The following is a 21372-nucleotide window of genomic DNA, read 5'->3' as shown; positions in this document are numbered from 1 at the left end:
TTTTGTCAATTGAACATTTTGCATACAGATATGGCTGTATAGCCCATACTACAGCCTCATGCAAATATTTTTCCATTAAGGGCAGACTGTAGCTGTTATATATATTTTTTTCCTCCCAAAGCATGAATAGTAGTTTAACCACTGTGTTGTAAGGTATAACGAGGTCTATTTTCACAGTGGGGTGGCCTATCTTCTTGTCCCAGAGCATGATAAAGATGCCAGCATTTCAAAATACAGCTTTGGTGCTCATGTTAAAGCTAGTATATCCATCACAATGTTATTTGATACATTTTTTTCCTGCAAGTTGGTGTATCCTCTCAATGTAATAAAAATATTAGAAAGCAGAGAGGAGGATTTAATAGACTTCTCGCTCTCTCACAATTCACTAATGACACACGCATATTTAACGTTGGCTTTACCTTTTCAAATGGATCCTGATATATCTCACATGACAAAGTTAAAATTGCAAAAGAGTTATTTTTTGACCACCATGCTCATATTGAGTCTCCAATCTTAAATGTAAAACAAGTACATAAATGCATTTCAAACATGACGCTAAAAGGATTTCCTCCACTTTAATTTTTCATTTCAGCTTCAAAAGTCCCCACCTAGTCAAATAGACTACAAATGCCCCCCATCTTTCAACTTGTACTCCAGGACGGGGCATCTTATTCAGACAGAACATCAGGAAAGCTACAGGCACAAATGTTTTCTCCCTCTCCTACCTAAAAGTCTGCAGACCTACTAGTACTTCACTGATACCTTTAACTGTCAAGCGGTCAGCGGAGCTGTGTGAAGAACTCTGCTCCAGAACTCCACCATCATCCATGTCCTGAAATAACCCTGTATTAAAAAACTACAAACACATGTTGCCGTGACCCCTATAGTCATGATGCACCGTGAGAGACTGATGTTGACCTATCTGAAGTACATCACATTGCCGTAGCTTGCGTACTGAGCCAACACGTCTGTGGATGATGCAGTAAACCGTCTGCCTTGCATCCTCCAGCATCTGGTCAGCACAGGGTCCTATGCTAGTATTGTATTTGTGCATTTAAGCTTGGCGACATCATCCTAGACCCCCACCTCTTCAAACTTACCATCCTTCCCTCCAACACCTATCAGCAGATCCCCAGCTTCCTGGCAGACAGGTAGCAACAGGTGAGGCTGGGGAAAAGAGTCAAATTCCTAGTATGTAAGAACATCTTGGGCAATAATTTTGATTCTTATCAATGATGGGAATGCTTTATTTCTACTCAATATTGCCATTAACAATTATGGGTTACATACTTGCACATTGAATTTCAAGTGTATTTGCTGCATCCACTGAAAGTGAAGTCAACTAAGAACATTATGGTACTGTATATAAAGTATGTAGAATATATTATATATGTATTGGATGAATACATTCTCATTCATACATTTACAACAAACAACCGTACAAGACATGACTTTGTTTGTCCCAAACCCCCCAAATATTCCATTAACAATGACATGATCATGAGAGAGCAGCAAATTCTCACTCTCCATATTTGATTATTTTCCTTTTATGAATTGTATGTTTCTAATAGTTTACTATTTTGAATGCTTTAAGCAGTTCTCTAAACATCATTTTGCCTGGCCTTTGTTTTGTTTTTGCTCTGGATTATTTCTTTAGCAGTATTTGGCTTTGATTTGGTGTTTCGTATTTGTGTCCAATAAATATTTCTTGGTCATCAATTTAAATCTCAACCTGGACTAATCTGGAAAAAAATATTTGAATGAGATTAATAAATAATGACTTGAGTTGTTTTTTTGAATATTGCTTGAGGTTTGCATCATTTCAGACCAAACCAAATTATTTTGTATCCCATGCTTTTTTGAAAACGCTACAGAGTGATTCATCTTTCAAACAAATACACAATCTTTGTCCGGACGCGCTCATGGCTGGTGTGTGTGTGACTCTGTGAGGATGGACGGTGTATCGTTGGGGTGAGTTAATTTAACTGTGAAAGCTATTTTATTAATTCTACATGTTTTACTTCATATTTGACCGTTATGACCGTATGCGTGTAAACCCAAAGCGCCCTATCAGTGCGCTGTCTCCCGGCAACTCAAGCTAGTACTGGGGACTAGCCTGGATAAGTTAGCAGCTGATGCGTTTAGCGTCAATTAAAAGCAAACTACAGATTAACAGATATCAGTCAAACGTCGCTTCTATTTAGTCCTTCTCTGCTGATTGGTTAAACTCTCAAAACAAATTTCTACAACAGTTGAAGCAGTTAAATATGCTAACTGTTAGCTTCCAGGGCTTAGGTGATCTGACTTAGCATTCGACTCAGATGTTTATATTAGCAATGCTAAAGGCTACTCGACTCTGAACAGGGTTCGGTTTCTGATATGATTTCCTTATTACTGCATCTCATTCACCAAGTTAGTTTTATGAAGGACTTCGCTGATTCCTACAGTCACGACAAACATTGTTGTTTTTAACTATCCTGCCATTTCTTTGTTTGTCATATCGTTTTGTCTTATCTATGGTGGAAACAGATCATTGTGAATGTTCAGGTATCATGCATATGACACATGCACAATGGGAACATGACAACAAGTTAAAGAATCTATTAGTGTTTGTAATAGAACAGTGTAAGTAAGCATTGGAGAAAAAAACTAATGGAATCAAAAGGAAGACACAGCTCCCACACACTGACAACACATGATTCATTCTCACAACCATCATCACATATTTTAGTGAACATTTCACAACAGCTGTCTATACAAATGAGGGGAAATGGAACATAAGGAGATTTGCAGGATAGGCCTTGAATTGAGGTTTTTGTCTTCCACCTTGATTATTTAGTTTAGTAACACATTTAAGATGATAGAAGAAGGTGTTGGGTCAGTGTTTTGATATGAAAATGATCGTGAGCACATGAGAGCACAGTTTCATTCATTTCACCTGCCTGTCAGTGTTTCCCTTTAAGTGAGTGGCCCCGTTCCATCCTCCTCTTATAGTCCCGCTGATGACCCGGGAGGCTCTCTAATTGCTTGGTTAACATTTATCTCCAATGATCCAGACACTGCCTCTCGTGTTTTACCAGTCTGGTGCCCGCAACGGCCTCGCCGCGGCCAAACTGCACCAGCGATTTAGCGGAGGACACGGCCAATGGGGGGATGCACACCGTCAACCAGATGCACACGAGGAAGGCGTTCCAGTTTATGGACGACCTGAGGAGGTGTGTGTGTGTTAATGCATGTTGGCGTCGACATATATCATGTGGGTTCAACCAATAACTGATCAAATGAAGTGTAAATCATGTGTTCTTGAATGAATACACAAAACAAATGTCACGTCACGTCTCTCTGTCCCTCTTCATCCTTAGTAAAAAGTTGCTGTGTGACGTCCAGCTGGTGGCAGGGAGCGTTGAAATACCAGCGCACAGGGTGGTCCTGGCTTCCTGCAGTCCCTATTTCTGCGCTATGTTCACAGGTACATACACATACGTACAACCTTTTGGACATTAACCATGGAATGTGTGTGGGAATTATAGTGCATATGGTTGTATGCTTAACTGCATGTGTGCAGGTGATATGAGTGAGAGTAAAGCCCAGCAGGTGGAGATCAGAGAAGTTGACGGACAAACCCTGAGAAAACTGGTTGACTACATCTACACAGCCGAGATCGAGGTCACAGAAGACAATGTCCAGGTGAGTGTGTGTGTGTCGGACAGTTTTAGTGTTTGTTTTAAAGCACCAGTGGCACTTTAGCTGTAGTAAAACCAGTAGAAGTACATTGGCCCTTCTCATCCTACTAGGCCTGTTGTGTGTTGGTGGCCATTAAGGTTACAGTCTTTTCACTTTCCGCAACACTTCGTCTGCTCTGCTGTCCCTGTTGGCGCTTTCAGTCTTAAGGAAGTAAACATGTGGCAGCCTGGGGACCAAGCGCTCACCCTGAGTTCGTTTGTTGCTCTTAGACTGTTTGGATAATTTAATCAAAACAGCGCTGTGGCTCCTGGCAAAATACATCTGAGCTCACGGGGCACTGGTGCCACATCTACAATTTTTTTTCCCCTCCAGAAGTCAGATTAATAATGTTACAATACATTCCTCAAGAGTATTGGGAACACTTTGTCTAATGTGAAGTATTGAAGAAGAGGGGAAATTGCCATCACATAAATTGGACAATATTATGTGAAAGTACATATTGTCCTTCCCACCTGGGCTACTGGCAAAAACAAAATGATATGATGTATTTTTATGAATTGTATTGCCTCAAAATGAGTGCTTTGTGAATTTCAAATTATCAGCAGTCCTGTTACATCAACACTAAAATGGAATGTGGCAATAAGATGAGATAAGGGTGTGCCTGAAAGCTGGACAGTAATAGTTGTAAATATGCTTTTATATGAATTAGAAAAATGTTCAGTGCTTTTTCTGAATCTTCTTTGCTGAAAGCTCTGTTCAGTTTTGGTCTTTGACTTAAATTTCAGAATGGTGAGAGGAAACCTGACTGAGGAGCAAGTAGGATGTAAGAAAGTGGTAGCTGAAAGTTGCAGTGCATCGGGGCCATGTTTGTGTCAGTGGCATTAACTCTTAAAGTTGCATGGCTCTGGCTGGGGGTCGGGATCGAGCTCCAGGCGGGATACTTCCTCTGATTATTAGAACAGGAAGTGTGCATGTAGAGGGGCAGGAAATCCTCCCACTGTTAGCAACGTGCCCGCCTGATTTACTCACTCTGAGTGCACAAGCGTTTTGAGTAGTGGCTCGTATGCAGTAAAAGAGTGCTCCATTTCTTTTCATTGTATTTGTGTGTGCGCACTGTGGAAAATCTGCGCACCTTGTGACCTTGTGTCATTCGATCGTGTTTTCACTGTACAACATGTGCTCTTTTTGTGCCGCCGAGTGTGTCTGTGTGTTGGGGGGTGGGGGGCTGTTCAAAGTGTAATTCCTAATTCTCCCTGATGGAAGACATGTGGCTCCAGGGCACGTTTCCATAGAGAACAGAGGACACAGGAACAGTAAGAACACACTCCCTCCAACAGAAGGGAGGGAGAGAGACTTTCTTAGTGACCTTGTTAAGCAACGTGGGTAAAGATGTATCAAATGGCAGTGTCATACACAAAGCAGTACACCCACTGGCTGCTCTCTTATTACGAAAAGTGGCAGTGGACTGGGCCAGCATCAAAATATACTTAAAATACTTAAATACGGATATAATTTGACAGTTTAAATGTCATTTGCATTTCCAGAAGACAGGAAGGACACATTTTCAGAAAATCATGATGGTCAGACGGGTGAAGGCCTTCACTGTTGGTCTTATTCAGCTCCTGCAGGAAAGTGAACTCAGAAATTGGTTGTGGCCTTAAATTATAATGCATCATTTAAGAGCGGTGAATGAAGGCATATGAGCGCTCTGCAAAGACAAATGGCGAATTCACATCTTTTGTTTGCAAACTCTCTATTTTAACTGTACAAATATAATTAAAGTTCACGACCAGCCTTATTGACTAGAGGGCTGAGTGATGTGCTTGCTTGTTGGTAGCTTTGCTGGACTGTTTGTTGAAGATCTTGTTGGCTGCTTGACAAATTGGTTGTTTGGCACTTTAATTAACCAGCTAAAGGACTGGTAAGCCTGTTGAGGTGATGAACTGGTCTCAACAATAAAAGCACAGCTAACTAACCGCCTGTCTGAAAAGTAAAATAGAGTCGCGGCTACAAACTGCTCTCCGGCTGCGTGGGGGGAAATGGATCGATTCGGTTCTATTTTTAAACCCTTTTTGGCAGTCTGACGAAGTAAAATGAGCCGGCAGATGGATACCACAGATGTCTCATCCATTGATTTGCCGAGATTTGTCCCAATGAAATCAAATGATAATATTTAGATCCGCCGTGTGTGTTCTCTCTGCAGGTACTGCTGCCAGCATCAAGCCTCCTTCAGCTGATGGATGTTCGTCAGGTTTGCTGCGAGTTCCTGCAGTCTCAGCTACACCCCTCCAACTGCCTGGGCATCCGGGCCTTCGCAGACCTTCACACCTGCACACAGCTTCTCAACCAGGCCCACGCGTATGCCGGTAAGTTTCGCCACGTTCACGTCACCGAGCCTGAGTCATTGTCGGTTCTCCGTGCGAGGTGAGGTAACAGTTGCCGTCGCTAATGCCGAATGACGCTGCAGAATGTCTAGGAAACCTGCCAATGTCATGTAGAGGGAAACAGAAACACAGGGGAATAAAGTGTGTGTGTGACGCTGCGTGTTTGTGTCTCCCAGAGCAGCATTTCTGTGAGGTGGTGCAGGCAGAGGAGTTTCTGGGCCTTTCTCTGCAGCAGGTCTGCAGCCTCATATCCAGTGACAAACTCACCGTCTCCACCGAGGAGAAAGTAAGATAATATTTTCTTTCTAGTTTCCCCACATCCCACCCCTACTGTGACTCCAAATAGAGGTTCACACAGGCACATACTGTATATAAGAAGTTAAAATAACTCAATGATTAGGTTAATAAGACAGACTGAAGGGAAAGTCAACTGGAAAAGCACCAGATGGTTAAGTCTATCACCCATTTGCTTGCTTTGCTTTGCTTGCTTAACATTAGAAACACTTTTACACCAACCCTGTATCTGTGTAGTTGATGAGTAACGTCTCTGCTCCCGGCTCATGTGTCTCTGTGCACAACAAAGGGCAGCACTCACCTTCTGCATTGTTCCTGTAGAGCTGCTCAACAAGCAATCAGGAGATGATTGGGTTCAGGTGTCGATGAGTTTAATGCAGAGAGTGATGTTTTACCCAAACCTGTTTTGGGAGTAAAAAAGGTGTCAGCTAAGGTGTGCCTCCTTTGTTGTGTCGATTCTTTACCGGGAGCAAATCAGGAGCAATCCACATGGTATTTCAATCTGAAAGAATCAGGTATCTACAGCTCAAAGGGTTGAGTCACATGCATATCTGTGATTAAAAGGTTTTGATGTGTGTAGGGGCCACACCTCTCTAAATCACCCAGACAGCAATCAGGGACAGGAAGCCCCTGAATTTTGGCAAAAATGTCGTAATAATTTAGTAGGGATTCTGAGTGATAAGGATGTACTGTACAATATGGAGCATATTTAGTCTGACAAAGAAAACACCACTTATGAAACTATCTCTCTTTCCTCTTTCCGCTCTTTATGTTTCCTCCCTCTGCTGCGATTCTCACCTAGGTGTTTGAGGCCATGATAGCGTGGATCAAGCACGATAAGCCGGCTCGTCTGGAGAATATGCCCAAACTCATGGAGCATGTCAGACTTCCACTACTGTCCAGAGACTACCTGGTACAGGTAGATGGAATTCTCTCTTGTGCTCTGCCTGCTCTGTCTTCTCTACCTTTTACTTGGCAGATGTAGATGTCGAGTGACATGTTTTAGCTCAAGGGTATTTCTGCTCCGGTTACTATTCATTTATTTGTATTGCAATTTTCAGGAATGTAAGGCGCAGTATAACGATGCAAAGGTAGACAAAGATGGTACACAAGACACACTGACAAAGGAAAAATAAAACACGAAACTGCCTAGTAAAAACAGAAATAAACTTGGGTGGTAAAAGACCAAATGGAAATGGAAAAACACAAATTAAATAAAACTTTTAACCGGCCAGGGAGGGCAATATAAGTAGCTGTGAATAAATGTTATTGGTTATGGGGGAACAAATGATGCTCTTCCACTTCCCCAGCCAGATGAATCATGCTAATACTAATGGTCTTTTGGTCATAAGGTGACTTTTCTGACCTTTCCCCTGTTACTTCCCTCTTATCTCCTTGGCAGATACTGACATGACTAAAAGTGTTCCCTTGAAAGAATAAAAAATGCTCCACAATGTTCTCTGAATTAGTTGAATCTTACATAGGTAAACGGCATTCACAATGCTTTGTTCCATATTCATTGGACTGACACTTAAAAACTGAGAAACAATATGTAACATATTTCAAATAATGAAACAAATAACTTGGACATTACTATTGATTCCCCATTCGAGGTGATGAAATAATTAGATGGTAGTGATATTTCAAGCAGACAAATTAGAATGGACAAAATTTCTCCCTGTGCTGTTTGGTATCATTGTGTGTGCGGACCTTTAGCATTCTAGACCATTTTGAAGCAGTCACTGCAATCAAGCTCTCTGTGTAGCTCTGAATGACACTTTTAACACTTCTCACCTGATAGATTGCTCTACTCCAAGTTTCATTATCCTGTTGGTGGAGTCCTGACCTGACGCTGGGCAGTGTGTTTGGCTCCTGAATGCCTTGATCATCTTCTGATTTCATTGTGTCCCTTAAAGATTGAAGACGCAGCAAAGCCACCCCATAACATAACTGGGCCTCCTCTATCTTTCATAGACTTACCAAAAATGCTCTAATTTGGTTTCACAAACAGTGAAGCGCTGTGGTTTGTCATTTGTTTTTGTTTCCTTTTCAAAAGGGGAGCTTCCTGGGTCTTCTTCCATGGAGCTCAACCTGTACCTGTACCTTTTGAGGTCAACTTCTATCTGTGTTAAAGTTTTCCTTGGTTCCTTTGTCCCCATTCAAACTATCCTTCTGTTTAATCTGGAGTCAGTTTCCCTCCTGCGGCCATATCCAGGCAGGTTGGCTACGGTCCAATGAACCTTAAACTTCCCGATAATATAAGCATCTTTTGCCTTTACCTTCACAATACGTCGCAATTATTTTTGTCCATTGTATTCTCAGACAATGATACCAAACAGCACTGGGAGAGCTTGTGTCCATTTAAAAAAGCTGGATGACCGATTATAAGATTGAAAATTCCCCTGATACTAATTAAAGCAAATAGTCTGCCTCCGATATCACTTAAATCCAATTATTAATTTTCTCTTCTGAGGGGTATCAATACTTTTGTCCAGACCATTTCCATTTCCAGTATTATTAAAATAAGACATTACACTTTACAGGTTAAATTAATAGATGAAATAAAAAAATACTTGACAACAACAATTGTAATCAAAGTTTAAATTTATTTCAGTGAAAATTGTGTTTTTTTGGTCTTATTAAATTTTTTCACTTGTACCCAAGTCTGTAGGTATATATTCTTTCCCTTGACCTATATCCGCTGATTGTTACTCAATATGTCCTCTGCCCCGGTGTCATCACAACAGGGTCCCTTTTTATAGTACTACAGTGGTTTGCAATTACATTGATTCTGGAATGTGTTCTTTCAGATTGTTGAGGAAGAGGCTTTGATAAAGAACAACAACACTTGTAAAGATTTTCTCATTGAAGCGATGAAGTACCACTTGCTGCCAGCTGACCAGCGGCACCTCATTAAGACGGACAGAACCCGACCACGCACTCCTATCAGCATACCCAAGGTACACACACATGCATAACATCATGCTCACATTGACATAAAAAGGGTTTAGAGCCATAAACAAAGTATACACTGGTTTAATTAAAGCAGGCAGTGGCGTGTTTGGTTAGTGTTCCCTCTTGCGTCCTCTGACTTAACTCTTTATGTGTGTGTGCACAGGTGATGATTGTGGTGGGGGGTCAGGCTCCTAAGGCCATCCGCAGCGTTGAGTGTTACGACTTCCAGGAAGACCGGTGGTACCAAGTAGCTGACCTGCCTTCAAGACGCTGCCGGGCAGGTACTGTTGTGTGTGTATGTATGTGTTTAGATACAGGAATAGGCCCCGATAACATGAAGTATCTCAAAGTATCCTCTGTCAGCTGCTGCAGAACAGAAACCTCAGTAACTGCCTTTATGTAGAATACATGCAGAATAAAACATTTTGCAACCCCTAACAGCAGAATCACGTCAGTTGTGACGTTCACTTGCATCCCCAGCATATCAAATGTGTCCCATCTGTCCACGCAGGTGTAATTTCCATGGCATGCCACGTGTTTGCTGTCGGAGGATTCAACAGTTCGTTGCGTGAGCGTACAGTGGACGTCTACGACCGGGCGAGAGACCAGTGGAGTGCAGCTGCCAGCATGCAGGAGAGACGCAGTACACTGGGAGCTGCTGTGCTGGGAGATTTATTATACGCTGTCGGGGGCTTTAATGGAAGCATAGGTAGAAAACACACACACACACACATTAATACTTTCACAGCATGAAATATCTTGTGTTCGGAAAAGTATTTCTATCTTTTGGGGTAAATTGTAGGAGGTTGAGGGAAAGTTTTGCTCATTTACTTAACCGACTCACGGCCAGATGTACCAAGCCTTTTGCGCTGGTTTGGGCTGCAGATTTGACGTATTTTGCTCTTTAAAACATGCATGTTATCTCTCAAACAGGCCTGGAAGCACAGTTTGTATGTCATCTGTGTGAGTCATTGCGAGGCGCTCTTCTCTGCTTTATGAATATGTACGGGAAGATCACGCAAATAACAGCAGAGATATAATCAGTCTGGTTAATGAATTGACTAAAGTGTCACTCAGTTAACAGCGGCTCAATCCTTGGTGAAATTTCTCTACCCCAAAGAACAGGTGCAACTTTGGTGTATTAATGTCCGCACATCCAAGAACGATCATTCATTGCACTAAACCAGAGTCCACCTGCTGCAGTGGCTTGGGTATTATTATATGAAACCTTTTATGTCATGCCACCTTTGCGCTTTCATCTGCTCTGTAGTACTTCTGGCGATTCCTGTTGCATGGACTTCATGAGTGATGGATCCCCAAATTCGGTTTTCAGCAGCTAAGGTTGAATCGCATCCCTGTAATTTGTTTTAACATTTTTATTATATTATTTTTTATTTATTTTGTAGTCGATTGATTAGTTTTTTTATCTCAATGACCGAGCTCAGATTTTCGTTCATTTTCCAAAATTGTTGAGGGCTTCACGTTGAAAAGATTCCTCTCATTCAAACACCAGATGAGATTTGTAGACAGCCACATTCCCTGATTTGCGTAATCAGCTGCAACCTGAGGAAAGTCAAGTAAAATGGAATGCACAACAACACATTGTTTTTTCCTGTTTTCTGACTCACTCCTCTACTATCTCAAGATGACTACATGTAATTTCTGGCAGTAGTGCTCTCTTGGAGTGGCGAGTGTCTACTACAATCTTGTAGTACGCACCAAGAGTACACAGGAGCCTTTCTCTCTCTCTCTCTGTGCCAACTGGATCCAAACCAGTTGAAAATGCACACCCACAGTTGAAGAACATTTACCATTTTGTCTTATTTTATTTGTTTACTCTCTGTGTTTCCCTTTAGGTCTCTCTACAGTAGAAGCCTACAATTACAAAACCAATGAATGGATTTATGTAGCCTCTATGAACACCAGACGCAGCAGCGTGGGAGTTGGGGTGGTTGAGGGTAAGGCAGAAGTGTGTTAGTGATTATAGGTTATATTATTGGCTACAAGTAGCATAGCACTGTGTTTTCCTTACAGGTAAGCTGTATGCAGTGGGGGGCTATGACGGTGCCTCCCGTCAGTGTCTCAGTACGGTGGAAGAGTACGACCCGGTCACTGATCAGTGGTGCTACGTAGCAGACATGAGCACGCGGCGCAGTGGAGCAGGTACACACACTCGCATACTGTACATACAGCACAGGAGGCTCACTTTGTTGTTGTTGCTCTATTGTTATTAGTGATGTCTATGTTAAAATATGCAGTGTAGTTCAGTTTGAATGTAAAATGTAACACACACACACACACACACACACACACACATACACACACACCCTCATGCAGATCAACAAGCTGAAGAGAGTAGACACAGTCATGCAGTAGTACATAAGATGCCCCCTCTGTGGACCAACAGCACCACCCTGTGGTCGTCCATGGTCACAGCTGTCTGTATCTGTATACTTGGTTGTTACAGTGCTGTCACAACAACCAACATGTCATCCCTACTTCAACAACAAACCTCAGGAACAAAAGATGGACCTTGGTTCTTTTTAAATCCATTTTAATGAAATTTAATAAGAATACCAGTTGAAATATGTTGATGACTTAATGTTTATCTTCTTTGTTGACTTGGTAATAATAATGGCACACTGGTGTCTGCTTGACTGTATAAATGATTCACTTACGTCTTGATTCATTTGTCTCCAGGTGTGGGTGTGTTGGGGGGACACCTGTATGCCGCTGGGGGACACGATGGCCCGCTTGTGAGGAAGAGCGTCGAGGTGTACGACCCACAGTCCAACATGTGGAGACTGGTCTGTGACATGAACATGTGCAGACGAAATGCAGGTTAGATAACATCCATCAACACTCTGTGTTCATTCAGACTTACTGGTCTGAACATTTTTCCAAGCCTTTATGTATGAGTTGGAATGCAGTGTGTGGCCGAAACCAGCACTTTATTGAATCCATACTCTGCTCTCTGCTCTCTGCACAAGGTGTCTGTGCCATTAACGGGCTGCTATATGTGATTGGAGGGGACGACGGGTCCTGTAACCTGTCTTCTGTAGAGTTTTACAATCCAGCTGCAGACAAGTGGAGCCTCATTCCAACCAACATGAGCAATGGACGCAGCTATGCAGGTACGACTTGCTGGCCGCACTTTAAGTATATATTAAAGAATGCTGCTGAAACCTTATCTGCTCTTAATGTGCATCATCTCTCTCTGTCTGTCTGTCTCTCTCTGATGTTCCCACTCTGTTCTGTAGGAGTTGCAGTGATTGACAAGCCGTTATGACTAAGGTCCTCCGACAGCATCAGTTGCGCCTTGGCAGGCGCACTCACAGAGACGCACACAGATGTCTGAAGCTCCGCAGGCAAGTAACGTCAGAGATGAACACTGGCCAAAGGGATAGGACGCTGTCCATCCTCCACTGACGTAAATAAGGCCGGAACTTTAGTTTTTGGCGCTTACCCACAACCCCCTTTAGCTGCTATCTCCAAACTATTTTCTGTTAGAGCCCTGTGAGTAGCAAGGACCCCCGTTGCACTAGCTGAAAAGCACCAATTATGGGATAGCAGGGTTTGTAAAATCTCAATTGTCAGCTGAACATTATCCAGTGCCAAGGACGCGACGGCGAAGGGACCTACAGAGGCCAAACAACTGCGTCAAACAGAGTCGCTCATGCGGTGAGGACGGACCTCACGAAGCCCCGGAGGAACACTCGGCAACACCACCTGACGCAAACACCCGCTCTGTGAACCAACAGCTGCCAGCTCCCCTGCTTGTTCATTTCTGGCACACAGGTATGCCGAGAGCGTTCACAGTGTCGCATTTGTCAGGACAAGGAGCCACGGTGGCATGTGATTGGCTACTGGCTGCAGCCTTATACGAAAGCTTTGCATCGGTCGCAAATGAGCAAACCTCGGTGCACGATGGAAACCAGTGCCAAAATCACCAGCCTTGCCCACAGTTCATAGAGCACGGATGCGCTTGAGCAATTAGTTGCTCCTCTCAATGCGGCAATGTCAGACACATAACCATGGTGGATATAACATAGAGAACTTGAACACGATGATTCCTGCACTCTGAATCAGTCTTTTCTGCTGACGATCTAATAAACTCTTGAGAGCTGTGATGTGAAAAGAGTCGCTGTCTGGTTAAGTTTGTTTGCTCCTCAACCTGGAGGCCTGTGAGATCATTTTACAGAATGTATAAACATCTTGTATGCAAACTAAATATCATATTTAGTATTTTTGAGATTTTTTTTGTGGTAAGAGATTGAGAAACACAGACGAGGCAATGTAATGTTGATTGATGCAGCGGATGTGATGATTCTGCTGTGGACACACTACTGATGTCTGTACACTTGCACTGACTGATGCAAACTGGCAGGTTCGCCGCTGGCCTCGCTGAATATCCCACGTACTGATTTGCAGGTTGATGGCCTATCTTGTCTTGCCGCCAGTTTTCTGTCCGCTCCGTGAACAGGATTGTTGACCTGCTGTCAGTCAGACAATGGCTCAGCTGTCTGTCTCTCTGATTGTACACACGAGAGCGACTCCACTCACCATGCCAATAGTCTCATGAGAATCTTCGTGAAAATGTGCCAGTTATGATGATCTGAATCATAACACAGGTCAAATCTGGAGTCGTGTTGGATTGTTGAAGTCTTTGCTGGCGTGAATGTTTTAAATGCACTGTAGAGATGCAGCTGTAAAGTAGTGCATGGTGCAGGGATCAGATGTTAACGTTTTGTTTGGTTTCACTCAGTCGCAAAGCTTTTCCTTATTAACACGAGGGTGCAGTTCTCTATTCACGCTTTATTTTTCTCTCCCGCTTCAGACGCAGTTATATATTTGAATGACTTGTGCCATAGTTTTGGCTCGATGAAGAAAAGAGATTTCTTGCTTTCGTCTTCTGACAAATATGCTGAGCCAGAATTCAATCTCTTCCAAACTGCTGCAGTAACTGATTAACTTGATATTTAAAAGGTTATACTGGTGTTCTGGCATGTTTAATCTACTCCAAATCATAGGGTTACTTCATTATTATTATTATTATAACTGTGCTATAAAAGAATAAAACACATTTGTCAATATAAAACCTGTTAAAAATCCAAACAGAAAATGCAATAAATAAGATGTATGCTGATTGAGGTAAAATGGCTCAAACACTGGCATAATCCTGTAAACATTCAGATAAAAAGCATTTTCTCTTCAAATTTTGACTTTTAATGGCACAGGTTGACATCCTAAACCCACTACTAATATGTGTGAATCAAGTTAATGGGTTTTCCTTTTGGAGATCATGTGATTTAGTTTGGGATCGTGTACACTCATATGCACTGTACATTCAGGTGATTTTTATACCAATAACTACAAATGACTTTACTCTCAACAGACTTGCGGGTCTTCAAAGTCGTCACATGCAGCGTTTAGCACTTTAAGGCGCTTTCTTTCGGAATTAACGGAACATAAAGGTTACAGAATGAACAGACAGATGTCGCACGCAACCCAGTCTCTGAGCAGCAGAGCCTCAGCCGGGGTCGCTTAGTACAATTTGTTCTTATTCAGTGGGAACCAAATCCACAGTGAGGCCTTTGTCCAAATGTAAGCAGAGGGCTGTTTGGATGGTTTATGGATGTCCTGAAGACAAGTCTGCAGCCAGCATTTGTACACAGATGGTGGACATGTAGTGAACCTTTACCTTCTTGTTGTCTCTGATACGCATTTACAGATAGTAGAGGGAGAGAAGGAGTGGTTGGTCAGATAACGGACAACAGCAGGAAGCCAAATCTGCTATTAGAGTACATTAAAGGGGACATATTATAGGTTTTGTCCCTTTTCCTCATTTTCTAGTGTACTATATATGTGGTGAACATTTTCAACGATGCAAACCTTGAGGTCCAGTAAACAAATTTGAATTTACCCACCTACAAATAGCTTCACACAGCACGCAAGCAAGCAAATTGATAGCATTGTCTGAAAATAAATGACGTATGGTATTTATGTCAAGGACACAGGCTATTTCAGACCAGGTCGTCTCTCTTTATAATGTCCATGTGATGTGCACTTTATGTCTTATATACATATGATAGACAACGTTTTTCAGTGTCTTGAATGAGCCTTCATTCATTGGTAGTGGCATCTGCTGTCATCACATGGAACAGGAAGTGAGCATGATTTGGTCTTAAAGAGACAGCACTTACGAAAACGTTTTCACTCGGTGTGCGCAGCAGTGGGAGAGTACCAGTGGATCAGTATTTTTCCAATTAAGATTTGAAATGGACATCTAATTGAATATGTCCCCTTTAATGTATCATTAATGGCACAAAATAAAAGGCTCATGCGTTTCAGAACACTGGGAAACTGACAAAATAATAAGAGTTGATCCTATACATGAGAATAATCAGATTATTATTCGACTATTACTTGAATTACTATGACGTTCATTTAAATATGTCTACCAGGTGAAGTTTGACACATACTTCATACACACGCAATTGCTAAACGCAACAAAATCTGCTTTTAATGTGTACAAATATTCTCTGCAAAATCTAGAGACACTTCAGTCAATGGGGGCTTCCAGTGTTAGTTTGCATTTGTGTCGCACCGTATTGCTGAAAATGTCCTTTACCTGTATGGCACACTTTCACTGCTGTGTGGAAAACTACGCTGCTGTCAAAGCTTTAGGCACAAGCACAACTTCCCATCGAGGCCATTGTCTTCTACATATACCTAGAAGTAAACCCTGTGATGCGTTCATGTCACCTTAAAAAAACACATGTGGCAGGTTTGATAGGACAGCTGGAATTTCCATTTGCCAACACTTGCAGAAACCTTTTAGTTGAATACATTAAATATATTTCTATACACATCGCAACTCGGCATTCCTTCAAACATCATTTTGTCACATAAAGTAAGTCTGATATCTGAAAATGTATTTTTACCTGTCTGACTTATGCAGACTGTAACCAGTAACTTTTGTGAACATGTGTGATATAATTTTATGTATGTGGAATATTATCAATACCAATAAGATGTTTTCTAAAAGTTTCTCTGCTGTAGTTATTAAATTATGGAGAAAGAACGTTTTACACTGAAGTTGGGCTCTCAATTATGTCTCTGTGTGTAATTGTTGATGAATTGTTTTTATTTTAGTTTCCTTGCAACATATTGCGTAAAACAAATGCACATGTAACACAAAAAATGTTTTGCATCAGCAGCAGATCACTGGCTAGTCAAAAGGTACAAACCACTGCTGATTGTTTTCAGGTTCTGCAGTTCGCCACTAGAGGCTGCTGTTTACCAGTCATTGTATTACTGTGCAGCCAGTATCCACGTCCAGCACATTTTTCCCATTTGTAACACCGAGCATCTGTTTACATGAGCCAGATAAGATTTGCATACATTCAAAGTCTATGCAAATTTCACAAGCTTAGGCAAATGTTTTCTCCGTCTACAATCTCCCATTTTAAGCAACACTCACCATCTGACTTGCGACTTTCATTATCTGCAGCCTACTGTGACCTCACCTATAAGGGATCTACCCATATGGAATATCACAGCAGTTTACTTGCACAAATGTGATTGTATTCTAAACCTGCATTTTAAAAGATGTTCATTTCCCACATGAAAAATAACTCATTAACACATTAAATGAGCTTACATTTGCGTGGTTAACTGATTAAAATGGGTAAAACTAGCTTGTGTCAGTAATCTACCTGACCAATCGTTATCTCATCACATTTCTTCCCCAAATACAGATGCACCTCAATTGGCCTGTCAACCGCCCACCTGTTTGGTAACAAAACACATCACTGCCTCAACCAGACAGACCACCGCTTTATGAAGAAATATACTAATACACTTGCTCAGATGGGTCAAACCCCAGATAAATCACATCAACTTTTTGACATACACACACAGGATCCACAGAGGATAGAAACCTGTTTCACATTACTAGAAGCAGATTGGGCACCATCAGTTGGATCAATACCCCCATTGATAAACTTCAATGTTTAGTCGCAGAACAGTGAAATGAAGAACAATATAAACATATGCGAACATATATGTTTAGAAATAAGTGTCCGGTATCCATGCATCTGGGAGGTGAGGGCCAGAAAGGGTGTCACGGTCAATTAATTTAACTGTACTATCTTTACATGAAAATATGAATGATGCAAGCTATTGAAAAATTTTGTTAAAATACTAATAAAATGATATGCAATTCTCTACTCCCCCAAAACTGCTGCTGATGTTACATTTAAACATTGACATTACTAGAGAAGTATTCACATTACTGACATTCTGTTAATAATCAGTAATATCTAAGCAAATTATGTGATTTCCAAGCATGAAAAATAATTATAAAACTTTCAGTATATAATGAACACCTAAATTTATGCCAAGGGTGGGACTCGAACCGGGAACGTCAGGATCAACAGCTCTCTCATATCAATGTTTATAGAAAATACAAAAATACGTTTTTTTTAAAGAATTCATGGTACATTCATCGTATGAAAATGAATCACTTTTCCCCCCTTTTCTCCTCTTTGCTTCTTCCCCATGCCCCCTAAGAAGACTTTTGTTCCCTAACTTTAATTCAGTTAGTAAAGCTGGTGGTTGGTGATCACAGGATTGTTAGTTTTAGGCCCATTGTTGCTGTAATATGATAAATGCTTTTTATTTTATTTGATATGTAGGTTGTGTAATGTTTCTCACAGTGAAATATGATGTTTTAATCTGTCACGATCAGATTTACATTCAGAATAACATTCAGTTTATTAATATTTGATATATGTTCATGGTAAACTTGGTCTACCACTTTGAGCAACAGGCCCATCTGTTCATCGTTTCATGTGGTAAAACATATGGAGGGCCTTGAAACATCAAGTAAAGACAAAGTCACACTTTTAAACTACACACTTATCCTGTTGAGCAAAACAGCAAAGAACAAAACAGACATGGGACTCACAAGCTTGTGATCACCAACCATCAGCTAAACTCGCTGAGATGAAGGCTGACATATTTCGAGAATTGGACCAAAATGTATATTTTTCCACAAACGTGCAGCAATGGATCCTAGTGCCGTCTAGATGCTGTGTTTGTAGTTCAAGAGCTCTAGCTCTATCCTTGGCCAAGATATGGGCTTTTTCATGGACCATTTGGTCCATGGTTACACTAACATATTTCGGGAATTGTAGCAAAATTAAATTTCCTCGAACTCACAGCAATGGTTCCTGGTGCAGTCAAGATCCTGTGTTTGTAGTTCTAGAGCTCCAGCTCTTTCCGCTTTCAAGATATGGGCTTTTCACAAAAGTGAGATGATGTTTACTCAAAATATAGTTTCCAACTAGATCAGGCACGTTGTCGGCACGATTTGAACCTGTGCGGGGAGACCCAAATGGATTTCTAGTCCATCGCCTTAACCACTCAGCCAGACAACACAAAACCAGTGTTTCCATGGTAACAGTCAACTTTTTCACGAATCTGACCAAAATGCAGGTTTCCCCAAACTCACAGCAATGGATGATAGGCGCATCTAGATGCTGTGTTTGTAGTTCTAGAGCTCTAGCTCTTGCCTTGGCCAAGATATTGGACCAATTTTCCCCAAACTAACAGAAAATGATACTCGTGTCTTGTAGATGCTGCGTTTGCACATTTTAGAGCTCTAGCTCCTAAATTCACCAAAATATGGGCTTTTTAAAAAAACAAACAATTTGGTCCATGGTTACACTGACATATTTCGAGAATTGGACCAAAATTTGTATTTTCCCCCAAACCTGCAGCAATTGGTCCTAGTGCCATCTAGATGCTGTGTTTGTAGTTCTAGAGCTCTAGCTCTTTCCTTGGACAAGATATGGGCTTTTCCCAAAATTGACCAATTTGGTCCATGGTTACACTGTCGTTTTGGGAAATCGGACCAAAAATATTTTGCCCCAAACTACCAGAAAATGATCCTCGTGTCCTGTAGATGCTGTGTTTGCAAATTTTAGAGCTCTAGCTCCTAAATTCACCAAGATATGGGCTTTTAATATAACAAACAATTTGGTCCATGGTTACAGTAACATATGTCGGGAATTGTAGCAAAATGTAAATTTCCCTGAACTCACAGCAATGGTTCCTGGTGCCGTCTAGATCCTGTGTTTGTAGTTCTAGAGCTCCAGCTCTTTCCGTGTCCAAGATATGGGATTTTCACAAAAGTGAGATGATGTTTACTCAAAATATAGTTTCCAACTAGATCAGGCAGATTGTCGGCAGGATTTGAAACTGCGCACGGAGACCCCAATGGATTTCTAGTCCATCGCCTTAACCACTCGGCCACTACAACACAAAACCAGTGTCTCCATGGTACCAGTGAACTTTTTCACGAATCTGACCAAAATGCAAGTTTTCCCAAACTCACAGCAATGGATGCTAGGCGCATCTAGATGCTGTGTTTGTAGTTCTAGAGCTGTAGCTCTTGCCTTGGCCAAGATATTGGCTTTTCTCAAAATTGACCAATTTGGTCCATGGTTACACTGTCGTTTTGGGAAATCGGACCAAAAAATTAATTTTCCACAAACTAAGAGAAAATTAACCTCGTGTCCTGTAGATGCTGCGTTTGCACATGTTAGAGCATTAGCTCCTAAATTCCCCAAGATATGGGCTTTTTGAAAAACAAACGATTTGGTCCATGGTTACACTGACATATTTCGGTAATTGTAGCAAAATGTAAATTTCCCAGAACTCACAGCAATGGTTCCTGGTGCCGTCTCGATCCTGTGTTTGTAGTTCTGGAGCTCTAGCTCTTTCCGTGTCCAAGATATGGGCTTTTCACAAAAGAGAGATGATGTTTACTCAAAAAATAATTCCCAACTAGATCAGGCACGTTGTCGGCAGGATTTGAACCTGCGCGTGGGACCCGAATGGATTTCAAGTCCATCGCCTTAACCACTCGGCCACGACAACTCACAGCCTTTTGCCTTGGTGACAGTCAACTTTTTTCACGAATCTGACGAAAATGCAAGTTCCCACAAAATCACAGCAATGGATCCTAGTCTTCTCAAGATGCTGTGTTTGTAGTTCTACAGCTCTAGCTCTTTCCTTGGCCAAGATATGGGCTTTTCCCAAAATTAACCAATTTGGTCCATGGTTACACTGACATATTTGCAGTTAAACTGCACACTAGCGCCGTGGTATTTTGGAAAGTAAAGAAGATATACATTGCCAAAATCCTGGCCCGTAGAGGGATCGAACCCGTGACCTTGGCGTTATTAGCACCACGCTCTAACCATCTGTGCTAACCTGCCACATGTCGATCTAAAGCTTCATAAGTTTAAGAAAAATTTCATATAGGGATGTGGGTCCTGTTCTGTTGGGCCTTTACCTGATCCAAATTCAACCTATGCTGCTCCAGACCAGGCTCGCTGTGGAGCTAAAGTCTAGCTCTTTCCTTGGCCAAGATATGGGCTTTTTCACAAAATGGACATATTTGGTCCATTGTTACAGTGTCGTTTTGGAAAATAGGACCAAAATTTTAATTTGCCCCCAAATTTATAGAAAATTATCCCCGTGTCCTGTAGATGCTGCGTTTGCAAATTTTAGAGCTCTAGCTGCTAAATTTACCAAGATAGGGGCTATTTAAAAAACAAACAATTTGGTCCATGGTTACACTGACATATTTCGGGAATTGTACCAAAAATGTAAATGTCCCCAAACTCGCAGCAATGGTTCCTGGTGCCATCTAGATGCTGTGTTTGTAGTTCTAGGGCTCTAGCTCTATCCTGGGCCAAGATATGGGCTTTCCACAAGAGTCAGGTGATGTTTACTAATGAAATGGTTTCCAACTAGATCAGGCACGTTGTCGGCAGGATTTGAACCTGCGTGGGGAGACCCCAATGGATTTCTAGTCCATCGCCTTAACCACTCGGCCACGACAACACAAAACTAGTGTTTCCATGGTACCAGTGAACTTTTTCACGAATCTGACCAAAATGCAAGTTTCCCCAAACTCACAGCAATGGATGCTGGGCACATCTAGATGCTGTGTTTGTAGTTCTAGAGCTGTAGCTCTTGC

At 41.6% G+C, this 21372-nt stretch overlaps 1 protein-coding gene and 2 non-coding genes across 5 annotated transcripts; 1 reads left to right on the top strand and 2 right to left on the bottom strand.

The window, feature by feature from the left end:
* Positions 1–1874: 1874 nt before the first annotated feature.
* On the top strand, positions 1875–16415 carry klhl3 (kelch-like family member 3). Of its 3 annotated transcripts, none has more exons than XM_076149198.1 (15): positions 1875–1971; positions 3081–3215; positions 3363–3469; positions 3566–3687; positions 5888–6050; positions 6245–6354; positions 7165–7281; positions 9173–9322; positions 9481–9598; positions 9829–10026; positions 11174–11275; positions 11352–11480; positions 12018–12158; positions 12308–12451; positions 12578–16415. In XM_076149198.1, exons 1-15 carry the CDS (start codon positions 1952–1954, stop codon positions 12604–12606), a joined length of 1785 nt encoding a protein of 594 aa, XP_076005313.1. In that variant the 5' UTR covers positions 1875–1951; the 3' UTR covers positions 12607–16415. The 3 variants fall into 3 exon arrangements, with proteins under 3 accessions (XP_076005313.1, XP_076005311.1, XP_076005314.1); XM_076149196.1 differs by having other exon boundaries at positions 3057–3215; XM_076149199.1 differs by lacking the exon at positions 7165–7281 and having other exon boundaries at positions 3057–3215.
* Positions 16416–20183: 3768 nt separating this feature from the next.
* trnas-uga (transfer RNA serine (anticodon UGA)) lies at positions 20184–20264 on the bottom strand. Its single transcript has one exon. It is a non-coding gene; the product is annotated as a tRNA-Ser (tRNA).
* An 890-nt stretch (positions 20265–21154) lies between these two features.
* Positions 21155–21236, bottom strand: trnas-aga (transfer RNA serine (anticodon AGA)). The gene has a single exon. It is a non-coding gene; the product is annotated as a tRNA-Ser (tRNA).
* Positions 21237–21372: the final 136 nt, after the last annotated feature.

This window comes from Genypterus blacodes, unplaced genomic scaffold (assembly GCF_046128005.1).
Source record: "Genypterus blacodes isolate CSIRO-AG114 ecotype Tasmania unplaced genomic scaffold, CSIRO-AGI_Gbla_v1 ptg000044l_1, whole genome shotgun sequence".
Classification (NCBI taxonomy): domain Eukaryota; kingdom Metazoa; phylum Chordata; class Actinopteri; order Ophidiiformes; family Ophidiidae; genus Genypterus; species Genypterus blacodes.
Note: the sequence above shows the minus strand (reverse complement) of the source record. Positions and strands in the feature narration are given on the sequence as shown.

What these genes read in the sequence shown, in the direction of transcription:
- klhl3 (XM_076149196.1), top strand. Translation starts at nt 1,952, where the DNA reads ATGGACGGTGTATCGTTGGG. An exon ending in CATGTGCAGACGAAATGCAG is followed by an intron (nt 12,159 to 12,307) that starts GTTAGATAACAT and finishes TCTCTGCACAAG; the next exon opens with GTGTCTGTGCCATTAACGGG. An exon ending in CAATGGACGCAGCTATGCAG is followed by an intron (nt 12,452 to 12,577) that starts GTACGACTTGCT and finishes TCTGTTCTGTAG; the next exon opens with GAGTTGCAGTGATTGACAAG.